Source organism: Aspergillus aculeatus (assembly GCF_001890905.1).
Source record: "Aspergillus aculeatus ATCC 16872 unplaced genomic scaffold ASPACscaffold_1, whole genome shotgun sequence".
NCBI classification, from domain to species: Eukaryota; Fungi; Ascomycota; class Eurotiomycetes; order Eurotiales; family Aspergillaceae; genus Aspergillus; species Aspergillus aculeatus.
In genome coordinates this window covers 1289123-1301232 of record NW_017962976.1, presented here as the reverse complement: position 1 = coordinate 1301232, position 12110 = coordinate 1289123, and the positions used below count along the sequence as shown (strand labels likewise).

Here is a 12110-nt window from a genome sequence, read left to right as displayed (position 1 = left end):
AGGTTAGGGTGTATAGTCCATGCTGTGCCAACTCCCTATGTTCAGGCCTCTACGCCAGCAAGTAAGTAGATATCTTCTTCCCACACCTCAAACCCCCGAATATCAGCAGAAGAAAGTATCTTTCACTGATGGAAGAATAATTCGATGTATAGTGTAACTGCTGTACTGTACTGTATTGTACAAACCCATTCACCCACCACAGCCCCCTCTCCTCCCCTCCCCACCTCTTCCCCTCAGGGCTTTGAGAGGCAACCACTCCTACTCCTCCTCCTCCTCCTCCTCCCCACCACACCATCACCATCATCAAAAAAGACCGCAACGAATTTTAACGAGCGAAACCATGAACTATCACGAAAATCCTCAAGCAAGCCCTCAAAGCAAGGCAAAGGAATGGGGTATTCGTATTCGTATTCTTCAATTCAATTCAAATCAAGTCAAAGCAAGTCAAATCAAATCACCGGGCCATGCATCTGCTGAATAACATGCAAGTCAAAAGAAAAGAGTGGTATAAGTTCTCAGGCAGGAGGGTCTATAGTTAAAGCAAAGCAAAGCAAAGCAAAGCAAAGCATCGGTCGTATCAACTTCGTGAAAATCAGTAACTCAAGGTTGTCTTTTAACATGATATGCGAGCGATGCGACCAAAAAAAAAAAAGAAAAAAAGAAAACAGAGACAGGGCCAATCTATGGAGCGATGCAAAGTAGAGGGCATGGGTTCGTAAGGAAAGACGTATATCTAATGGTGGTATCGAGCAGTGCAAAGGAAAGGAAGTAGGCAGGTTGAGACAGAAACAAAACGTGTAGTGCAGACGACATGAGATGGGCGGGGCAGAGTGCTCTGGTTTTTTCGTGGCTGGCTTGGGGCACTTGATGCAAACGCAATTCGAACTAAGATGGAGTGTTACAGAAGGTGCGGTGAGGCGAATGGCTATGCTTCGGCAGAACCACCCTCTTCGGCAACAGAAGATGGCCGACCCGCGGGGAATTCCTGCATCTCGCGGAGGGCATCGGCTCGCCGGGCTACCACTTCCTCTCGGCGGACGACGTTGCGCAGCGCGTCGCTGGCTTGGATGAGGCCGTCGATGCTGATGGCGTGGTTGGTCATCTGGTGGTTGATGTACGTGTAGAGCTCTGCGGGCGTGGAACAGGTCGTGAGGAGTTGCTGTTCGTTCAGTTTCAGCAACGCGAGAGCAACTTGAAACAGGAAAGTGCTACCGCCGCCACTGCCGCTGCTCGAGGAGACGTTGTTCGTGGTGGTCGAGTTGGCGTCATTGCTGTCGCGGGATGACGACGCATTCGTGGGTGTGAATGAGCTGGTCACGTTGAGGCAGAGGACAACATCCCACACCCGGTAGAGTGCCTCTGCGGAGAGACAGTCAGTGAAGACGGAAAGGAACCATTGGAACGTTAGAGCCTCCAGCTCGACATTCAGGCCTTCAAGGTGCGCAGATAGCTTGGGCAGGACCTCCGAAATGTAACGCCGCAGAACTACTTGATCCGCGCGGGACGCTAGCAGGCCATGATCGTAGTAATGCTCCGGCAGGATGACCTCGATCATGGACGCAAGAAGCCAGAAGGTGTCCTCAGCCGTGGGTGTGACAAGCAGCAGAGAGGCGGCAATCAGGTTCATTCCTTGACAGTATCCGACCTCTGGGTTGCGGCGTGAATACGCGAGGAGGACCTCCTTGAGCTTCTCCACCCCTGGGCCTTTGCGGAAGAAGACATTATCCGTCAGAGTGCGGTTGATATCCATCTCGATCTGCGACACGACCGAAGGGTCGGGATCACTCCCACCAACGCCCCGGACGAGGTCATCATAGTACCCGGGCACCCGCATCGAAGACGCACCGCTGCATTCAGACCAGATCTTGGCGCGAAGAGCGACGGGAATCCCACCCAGCACGAGGGCCCGGAACTCCCGCCATTTAGCACGACCGACCTTGCCTTTGTTGCCCAGACCAGATATACCCACCATTTCGCCATCCGCTAGGGACGCCTCGGGCGTATCGACAGACTGCAAAGGGCGGTCCGAGGCCGCAGCTGCGGCCGCAGCGGCTTCCCCATCCTTGCGGCGTTCGGCACGCACTTTGCGCAGGAACTCGTTCCACCTCACCGTTCTTTCTCGCTGCAGAGAATCATGCAGCTCGGTCAACTGCTCTAGCAGTAACTTGACCGGCTCATTCTCGTGGGCAGCCAGCGCGGCAGTCTCGTCGGAGGACAGCCCGGCGAACTCTGGGCGATCGGCAATCACCGTTGAGGTAGATGCAGATGGCTGGGCGTTGGGGGTGACGGAGACGGAGCCACGTTTGTCGACAGCTACTGCGCTGCTGCGCGGCTGAGTATCGCCCGCAGTAGTCAAAGAGATGATGGGACCAGCGGAGGGGGTGTGCGAAAGCAGTTCAGTCGGTGCCGTCGGAACCACCAGATAGTCCTGCCATCGCCCAACCGCAATAGCACCAGCTTCGGCGTTTCTGGGGGATACAGATGCTGGAGATGATTCGCTACCAGTGGTAGCCTGCAGTAGATTCCGATAGTCGGAGCCATCATCGCCGTCTGAGGTATCGCTGCGGAGGCTGTCTAGAGTTTCCGCGATGCTAAGCCGGTTACCTGCCGGCCCACCCCTTTCCAGATCGCTGGCTTCCCTCTGCCGCCTCTTCCGGCTTTGATCGTAGATGAACCCGAACCGGTCCGTCAGCAAATCACCCGACTGGTAATTGTTGTAAATGTTAGCAAGCGTCGGGGGTCGATCCTCCAGCGGCAAAATCGCATCCATCTCCACGGGGCCCAGATTGGTGGCATTTTTGCTTGCAGCCTCGGAGCTTGCACCTTGTGAAACGCTCGCCGACCCTTGTCTCCGACCGGCCTGGCTGGCTTTCGCCAAGGCACCCGATCCAGGGGATCGTCCTGGAGCACCTTGGATGTTGACGTTGCTGTTGATCCGCTTCAGCGCCGCCACCGCTGAAATGGCCGGCGACACAGGCTTGCTCGCTTCGCGGTTAGCTGACATGGCTCTTCCGCGGGAATTTTCCGCATTCGCATCGTCCTTGCTCGGTTGGGTGTTTCCGGCGAACAGCTTGACCGTCCATGAGGACAGCGACTTCGAGGATTTGCGCGAATGAACACTGGCGTCATCGCCGTTGGCTGCCGCGAGGCGCCGTCCAACCACCTCACCGGCCCCCAGACCACTTTGTTGTTGGTCGTCAGGGGGTTGGAACAATTGATCATCGAGCGCTTTGCGGCGCCCCGCCGACGGATTGCTCGCGTTTCGAGGCCGCTGCGTTTCCTCCTCGGCTCCGCTCATGACACTGCTAGCGCAACTCGTTTTCCGACTTCCCAGCGTCCCGCCGAAGATGAAATCGCCCCAGCTCCGGATCGAGCTCTGTCTCTTGCGGTTCGAGTTGGAGTCGAGGCTCGAGTGGCCCGAGCGCGCGTCACTCTCGAGCGACCGCTGCGGCGCGCGCACCGTCGCCTGCTGCGCCGGATTCCCCCCATTCTCCGCCCCACCGAGATCCTCCGCTCCGTGCAACAACCCCACCCCGTCGTCCATCGCCTGCTGCATCAGCCCATGCACGCTCGACGACGAGCTCCCGGACTGCTCCGCACTCGCGCTTCTGTTCTCCTTGCCCCTCGCCCCCTCGGGGTTCAAGGGGATGTGTTCCAGCAAATACAGCCGCCGCTCGATATCCTGGTTCGAGACCGAGACCTCGCGGAGCATGCGCTTCAACTCGCGCTCCCGGGCGTCCGCCCGCTGGCGGAGTGCCGAGATCTCCGCATCCCGCTGCGCCAGGTCCCGCGCGAACTGCCGCACCAGCTTGACCGCGCCCGTGGTGGCGATCAGCCGTTCGATATGCGCATCGTCCGCCAGGTGGAGGGCCCCGGGGAAGTCCCGGATGGGCACCGAGTCGCCGAAGAGGGCGGCGCGCCCTGATGCGCTGGCGGTGGTCGAGGAGCTCGTCAATTTGGCCAGGGCGGCTCGCCGATCCCGCGTGGTGGTGGTGGTGGTAGTGGTGTTGTTATTGTTCTCCCCCGCCGTGTGTAGGAAGTCGTTGATGCTATAGAGATCCCGGTCCTCCAGCAGTGCGTTGGTCAGGGCGCGGTTGAGGGCCGGCTGGCCGAGGAACCCGTCCACGGAGCGGTCTGGCGGAGAAAGGGATGGGAAGGAGGTGAGGTCCGTGGTGGTCGCGTTGGAGGAGGCGGCGGAATGACGCTTCTGGGAGCGGGCTCGGACGGTCCTAGCCTTCTGGCTGTGTCGGGAAGAGGAGGAGGTCCGCGAGGACGAACGACGCGGTACTGGAGCTGGTGGTGTTGGTGCCGTGGGTAGATCGCACTCCGCCATAGCTGTTAGGGCGGTGAACACGAGAGGAGGGTTGCAGATCTGTGGTCTTCATGTAGACTTTTGATGTTACGCCTTCTGTGCTATTCCTAGTTCAATTCGAACAGATCATGAACAGATTCATGAAATAGATTCAGACCGGGGAAGTGGTGTGGCTGGTTTTAAAGTGGTGTTTGGAGACGGTGGTCAGGTCTCGTGCAACTGTAGCAGCTGTGCAGTGGTGCTGCCTCGCGGGATTTTTCATTTGTAGGAGATTGAATGATGTCGTAACCGGAACAAGTGCTGGAAGATTTGCACACCAGCGCAGACCGCCTCAGATAATGGAAGAGGGAGGTCGAAAAGAGCAGAAGAAAAAAAAACAGGGACGGGGCAACGAGAGGATTCAGGCGCGCGGGCAAGTCTGGAATGTCGGTTGCTTTTCCAAAGCGGAATGGCATTTCTGCCCATCCATGACGTGTGGCCGCAGCAACCCATGTGACTGCTGACATAAGACCGTAGCTCAATGTCACCTGACCAGCCCCGTCCCAGCCTCGGTTCTCCGCAAAATGTAAGCGGAACTGCCGCGGGGACAATAATTGGGAGGAGTATAAAGACGGAGGAGACTCCCCTTTCCTCGGATTCAATTGACCATATAACTGACATTGGTGGACAGTAAGCTTGAAATACCACTTCTATTTATCTTTCGTCTTCTTCATCCTCAATCCTCAAAAGCGATCATCCCAGAACCATGTCCGGCAACGCCAAACGCCGTCTTCAAGCTCTCAGCCAGCAGCTGGTCGAAGGCATCCCCGACGCCGGGACCTTCGAGGATATTCCCCGAATCCGATCCATTGCCCCTGACTCCGTGGGACCGTCAGTATACCCGAGTTCCCTCAAGTCACCGTTTGTCAAACAGCCAGCTAACCTCGGAGTTATAGTCGGGTGAAGGACAAAGTCGCTATCGTCACCGGTAAATGCCCATCTAACTATACAACATGCATTACATACTCCCAAACACCTAGCCCACCCTTGCCCGCTCGGACCCCCTCAACAGCAGTAGCATTACCACACCCACACAATCTTCCCGGGCTAACCTCCCAATCACCAACCCAAACCAAATTCCACTCCACAAAAACCAAAAAGACTGACCCCCCAACGCAGGCGCCAACTCCCCCACCGGCATCGGCCGCGCCACGGCGCACCAATACGCGCACAACGGCGCGGCAGCCGTCTACCTATGCGACTTCGTCGACACGCACCTAGCGACACACAAGCGGGAGATCGAATCCCTGTACCCTGCGACAAAAGTGTACATCCGGCGGTTCGACGCCGCGGACGAAGGGGCCGTGCAGACGGTGGTCGCTGAGGCGCTGGGCGCGCATGGCCGGCTGGACATCTTCTTCGCGAACGCGGGCGTCGTGGGGCAGCAGAAGCTGTTGACGCAGATCACGGCGGAGGAGTTTGCGGAGACGTTGCGGGTGAATACGGTGGGGTGCGTACAGTACCTCTCTTTCCCTATTTTTCTTGTGTTTTGATCCGAAGGGGGGGGAGGGGCAGCAGCATGAGAGCCATCTACCGCGCAAGCATAAGCATGGAGAGAGTAATCGATGCTGACACATTCCCTATGGTAGGGTGTTTCTGGCCGTCAAGTACGCTTCGACCGCGATGCAGCAGACGTCCGCCGACAAGCCCTACCCGGGCGGCTCGATCATCTGCACGGCCTCGGTGGCGGGCCTGCGGTCGAACGGGGGTTCGACGGATTACTCGGCCTCCAAGGCGGCGGTGGTCAACGTCGCGCAGACGGCCGCCTTCCAGCTGGCGGGGACGGGCATCCGCGTCAACGCCATCTGCCCCGGCCTGATCGAGACGGGAATGACGCAGCAGATGTTCGACGCCGCGCGCGCCCGCGGCACCCAGCGCAAGCTCGGCCAGCTGAACCCCTTGCAGCGCGGGGCCATCGCCGACGAGGTCGCGCGTGTCGCCCTGTTCTTGGGCAGCGACGAGGCCAGCTACGTCAACGGGCAGGCCTGGGCCGTTTGTGGCGGACTGAGTGCTGGACACCCTTTCGTGCCGGGGAAATTGGCCTAAACGAAGAACGCAGGGTTTGGTACAGGTACAGTACAGAGGACATCGGATAGCGTGAATTGGGTGTGATAAGTACTTTTAAAAACCGTTCAATTAATGTGAGATGATCTCGTACAGCACTGGCTGCACGGTAAAAAGATACGGCTAATCCATATATAACGGACTCCACGTGGCAGCTTCAAGCAGCCTTCTCCAGAGAATTGGAAACATACACAAGTGGGAAACACAAAGATGACACAGTAGGAAAATCGAGCGAATGAAGGGTCGGCCCCGTTACAAGTGCCAAGGTGATCTACTACAAGGCGGGGGAAAGCGACAGATCCCAAGAAGTGAAAATGGTATAGAACCGGTGAAGGAAAGAGACAGCAACCCAATACATCGAGGGGTCCCAAGAGTAGAAGGTCAGGAAAAACTGGCTTGGATCCAAGAAATACCTTCCAAAAGAAAAGAGATTAACACCTGTGCAGAAAATCATGGGACATATGTCCTAATTGGGTCAAATGGAGCCAATATCCATGAGGTCCCCCAGGAAAAAAGATTAAAATGAAGGAGAAAGAAAGGGCCAAAACATGGCTAGAAATGCGCTCTGAATCAGTTGGAACAGTATAAGAGCAGATGTCATGTCACGGATCGTTGGACCAGGGAATCGCAGAGACAACACACTTTTACACAACCAATCTGGAAGTGCTGGACTGCATGAGGTCTTCGCTCGCCTGCTTCGACAGAGTGCCAGGTTCAGAGTGCTCGTCAAAGCCCGCCGTCTCATGGGCACGTTCATCGTTGTCCTCGACTATCCGGGTAGGGATCTCACTGACCCCATACTGCTGACTCGATCTCTCTGGGAACGTCGAGCTACTGATCATTGACATCGAAGTGCTTGACCGGTTGTGGACTAGGTCCGGTGTTGGGGGAACACTCGAATGGCGGTCGTTCGGGTGCAATGAGTTGTTGTCACCGTCCCCCATCTCGCTACCCGCAGGAGTCAAGAGTCCATCGTGCGTTCTAGGCATCAGGCGGTTACCGGACGGGGTGGTCCGACCGTGGTCATCAATGTCATCCTCTTCCGCATCCTGTGCCAGTTGCAGACCTTCCACAGCGGCGGCGCACTGCTCGCTGATGCTGCGGATAATGTCCGAAATGGCATCGGTCTTGTCGCGCAGGTAGCGATCTGCAACATCAGTTATACTTAAACGTGCGAGGCGATTGTGCCCTTTACCGATGTTCAGGAGATGCTGCTCCAGATCCGAGCTCGGCTCGCTGCTGGGAGCCTTTACGGGCTCCGTAGCAAACGAGCGCGAGCTGGCAGGTTCCTTAGGGGTCTCGACCTCGTCCTCCTTGGTCTCCTCAAAGGTCTCCTTTTCAGCGAGCCCGGACAGTTCGGCAGAGCTGCCAATCGAGCGAACGATATGCTCCATGTGGTGGGTCTGGCCATTGATAAGGCTGCGAAGGTGCAGGACCACCCGCTGCGCATCATCACGCTGCCGAGCTAGAGACGCGTTGCTGTGTTGCAAGGAAGCGAGCTCCTTTTGGTTACGCTTCCGCTCACGCTCCAATTCCTCCGCAATCTCTTGTTGCAGAACCAACGCCTCAAGTGCATCGTCGCGCTGCTTCTCTGTGCCAGACAGGCGCAGTGTGAGACGAGCCACATCGTCCTTCTGCTGGTCAATGAGACCAGTGAGACGACGGTTTTCGCGCTTGTGATTCTCAATCTTGACCTTGAGCTCAGAGGTCTCCTTGGTCAATTGTTCGGCGAACGCCTGGAATTTGAGGAACTGTACGAAGTTAGGACGACGTTCACAATCGAAAAAGTCCTCGCAATGACATACCTGTTGCTTCCAAGTCTCCAACTCCTCAACCAAGAAGTTGTTGCGCTTCGTGACCTTGGTCAATTCCGTGTCCATACGACCCTTCAAGTTAATGAAATCTTGCCAGGCCTCCATAGCATCGCGAGAGTATTGATTTCTCTCGCGGACAATCTCGTTCAGATGTCTCATGGAGACCTTTGTCATCAAAGGCTTCTTGACTGAGCCACCGAAGATAGCCTTCATGCCAGTGTTGCGTCCCTGATCATCCAGTTAGTATACACAGGCTAATAGTGGAAAGGAGGGATACTAACCAGCTTCTCGCACACATGATCCATAACACCCATGATCGCATCTTGGTTCCACCAGGAGGGATCCTGAACACTTTCCACCTCCCCTCGCATGACAATGATCTGACCAGCGGGGATGAGCTTGCCCCCTGCGTAGGCGGAGCGGAGATGATTGGGAACCCCGGACGGCGAGACATCGCCATTGAGAGCCTGAGTCAATCGGTTGATGAACTTCGTGCGCTGACCGGGACTCAGGATGCTCGGTGGGCTCGAAGTCAAGACGAAATTCCGGTCGAGATCGATGACCAAGGCATCTGAAGGAGCGTTGAACAGAGACCGGCACTCAGCGGTGATACCGAGAATGTACGGACCGGGTTCCTGGACCAAGTCCTTGACATGACGGGCATGAACCATCGGCACATAGAGACCGCTCCATTCGTAGATGCGAACGCAGTACCGGATAGTCTCAGCGGCCATTGTGAGCATAGCCGGGTAGTGGCTGACGAAGATGATCCGGCGGGTGGGTGAGACAGCAGCCTCAATGACCCCAACGATATTGGGAATGGACAGACACGTGAACAAGGGCCACATGGAGAAATTTTGGAAGCCTGTGGGAGACGAGGGAAATTGGTAGCAAAGCGCATAGTCCTTCATGTCAATACGAACCAGGTCGTTGAGGCGAGGGGCGGGGAAGCTTAGGATGCGCGAGACTTCTTCAGCGTGGAACAAGTTGGTCGCCTTATTCCAATGAATCCACATGCCACGCAGGTAGTCGCCTAGAAGGTCGTACAGAGGGTAGCGAGACAGGAAGCTCAGACAGTAGGGGATCCAGTAGGTCTCCTCTGGGTTGTCATAGAAATCCTGCTCAGTCTTCTTCCGCAATTCCCGGATGGTTTCGGCGCGTTTATCGTCGGCGCGAGACCAAACCCGCAAAGCAATTCCATAGAGTGTGTGGGAGGAATCTTGTTGCAGGACGAAAGCATGGTGCACGCAGTGAGGCTGGGTCTTGCCGGTGCAAATCTCGACATCGTGGGGGAAACAAGCCTAGATCATGTCAGCAACATGCAACTTCGTTTGACACCATCGGACATAACACAGGGGCGATGTCATACTCTCATAGCCGCATGCAAGGACTTAGCGATCTCGTTATCCTGTTCCAAACGGGGGCTGCTCCCGAGGATCTCAGGCAACCAGAACTGACTGACGGCCCCCTTCATGTGGGCGATCTTGCCCTGGGCGGGGGCGGGGGCGCGAACCCATTGAGAGGGTTCGCGACCCACACCGCAGACCATGTAGGCATGGGTGAGAGTCTTGGGGGTCCGTTGGGCGGCGGGTTTCGAGTTCATCTGGGCTGGGATTGGTTGAGTGATGCGGGAGTGAAGCGAGGAGGTGCGACTGGGGACGACCAGCGAGTTTTCTCCTTGGTCGCGCGTTGAAGGCCGATCGCGGGTAGATGGGCGGGCGTAGGACGCAGGATCTCTCAGAGACGGGCCCATAATGACGGTCGGGGAGATTGTTTATGTACTTGTGTCGGCAGAGTGACGAATTGGTCCTCGGATATGTGCGAGGTCAATTGGGTGATCCTGTTTTTGGGTGTGGCAAGTTCTCTCGAACCACGGATTCTGAGAGATCTGACGGGAATGAGAGAAACAAAGCAGTCGGATGAAAACAAGAGAATGAAAGCTCGCAATGGAGTAGAGAAGATGACCAAGGACGAGCTGAAGATAGCACTGCTAGCAGTCGGGATGAAGGTGAAGCCGAAGGAAAGACAACAACCGAACAGGGGCGAAACAGGCGATTGGTGATAATAATGTATTTGGATGGGTAGACGATAAAGAGAGATCGGACAATTCGGTCACAGCTACTGCTCTCACACACTCAATTGATGGACATTTCCCAGGTAGGCGATACAGCACGTCGTTCAAAGGTCAGACATGTGTGTATGTATGTATTATATTGAGGTGGACTCGAGGCAAGGTTTCTCTCGTCTCTATCCCCTGGGATCGGTTGGTGTGGTGGTGGCGGTGGTGTTGACACGGAATAGACCTGATCCTCGGGTGAGGGGAAGAGGGAGGAGGGAGACAGGGAGGGAGGAAGAGGTAAAGAAAAGAAAGAGGTAAGAAGAGAAGGAGGGAGGGGGATGAAGACGGGAAGAAGGCCGTTAGAGAAGGTTTAAAAAAAGAAAAAGGCAAGAAAGAAAAATAAAATTAACTGGATTTACGGAGCGTAAGAGAGAGAGAGAGAGAGAGAAACTCTCGAGAGCGAGAGCAAGAACAAGCGCAAGCTTGTCAATCTTGACCCTGTACTCCGTAGTAAAGTTACTAGAGTAGAGTAGGAAAGGGGGTTGCGGAAAGTGGAAAAGCCGGTCCTGTTCCTGCGCCGGTGGATTTGCCAACCCACTAAAGCTCTAAAGCTCTTTAGTTCCGTGGCACTAATTTTTCCCATCTCCACTTCCTCGTGCTTCCCTTTCAGTCATTGTTCTAGTCAGGTCAATTGCATCTTCGCAGCACAAACTACAGCTCTGCTAGTGCGAAGTGCGATGTGCAGTAGGCAAGATGGAATTTCTACAAGTATCCATCCATCTTCCTCTTTCCCGATTTTCCGCCGAATTCTATTCTGGACGAGGCTGCACGCTGCTGGCCGTTCCTTGCGCCCGTGCGGGAAGAGGAGAAGCTTATAGCTTGGTTGCGCGGAGAGAGATCCCTCGACCGGTTACTCTGACTTGGCCTGACGAATCTTGGATCACACAGGAAATCAGGTCAGGTTATAGTCTGAGTTGCGATTGCATTGGTATGGGAATCAGCCAACAAGAGAACCCCAGATATCATCGGCCCGAAAGTCTCAACCACGCGACAATGGGGCTGTTCCGGAAAGAAACCATTGGGACGATGAGGCCAAACCAATAACCGGAATAATGAAGAACCAGTCAAAACTCAAAACCTGAGCCACGCTGGTTCGGTGAGGAAGATCATAACCAGCATTTTCGCAGTATCCCACTGTATAAGAATGACCAGAAGGGTTAAGTCGAGGACACCGGATGCACCGAGGTCAGGAAAAGCCATGCCCCTATCTCGCCCGCGTCTCTGTCAGGGAGGTCAAAAGAGGGGGTGGGAGGGGGTCCCGTCGGTCCCAGGCCAATGAGGGCTTGCTTATCAGGGGAAATTTTGTAGCTTCTGTGCCTGTTACCATTGACAGGTGAGTTCTCGTCTTCTGTCAGCCTGTCTTCCTCTGCAGTATGAACTATACGGGTAGGCATCGAAGCAGAAGAGATGATCGGTTGAGATCGCGACATATCATCTGGCAGCTCGCAGACGACAGCTAATTAGATGTACACAATTCGGAGGCCGGCTGTCAAAGTCCAGTCCTGTACGGAATAGATAGACGATCAATCGGCCATCCCTGTCTGGGCCAGAGGATGATCGTCATTTCCTTTCATGGTTTGCAGCAGTTCGCCCTCAGACCCATTTTGCGGTAAAGACTAGCCAGCCGCATTGGTCAGCAGAGAACTGCATGGGCAAATTCCATGCATCAAGAACGACGATTTTGACATTGACTTGTACAAGGGCGCAGTTCAGCGCACCCGCCACTTTGCCAGCAAGCGGACATGCTGAATTGAGGATTTTG

At 55.5% G+C, this 12110-nt stretch overlaps 3 protein-coding genes across 3 annotated transcripts; 1 reads left to right on the top strand and 2 right to left on the bottom strand.

Annotated features, from left to right (window-relative positions):
* Window positions 1-640: 640 nt before the first annotated feature.
* ASPACDRAFT_109447 (TBC domain-containing protein) lies at window positions 641-4670 on the bottom strand. Its single transcript, XM_020195388.1, has one exon. The coding sequence runs from the start codon at window positions 4331-4333 to the stop codon at window positions 926-928; it is 3408 nt and encodes a 1135-aa protein (XP_020060999.1). The 5' UTR covers window positions 4334-4670; the 3' UTR covers window positions 641-925.
* A 387-nt stretch (window positions 4671-5057) lies between these two features.
* ASPACDRAFT_56114 (SDR family NAD(P)-dependent oxidoreductase) lies at window positions 5058-6397 on the top strand (the record flags this gene model as incomplete). Its single annotated transcript, XM_020203090.1, has 4 exons — window positions 5058-5182; window positions 5248-5279; window positions 5471-5801; window positions 5941-6397. The coding sequence occupies 4 exons, from the start codon at window positions 5058-5060 to the stop codon at window positions 6395-6397; spliced, it is 945 nt and encodes a 314-aa protein (XP_020060998.1).
* A 662-nt stretch (window positions 6398-7059) lies between these two features.
* ASPACDRAFT_21197 (DENN (AEX-3) domain protein) lies at window positions 7060-9982 on the bottom strand (the record flags this gene model as incomplete). Its single annotated transcript, XM_020199009.1, has 4 exons — window positions 7060-8166; window positions 8221-8457; window positions 8511-9530; window positions 9599-9982. The coding sequence occupies 4 exons, from the start codon at window positions 9980-9982 to the stop codon at window positions 7060-7062; spliced, it is 2748 nt and encodes a 915-aa protein (XP_020060997.1).
* Window positions 9983-12110: the final 2128 nt, after the last annotated feature.

Coding starts and splice junctions, on each gene's coding strand:
- ASPACDRAFT_109447 (XM_020195388.1), bottom strand. CDS start 4,333: ATGGCGGAGTGCGATCTACCCACGGCACCAACACCACCAGCTCCAGTA.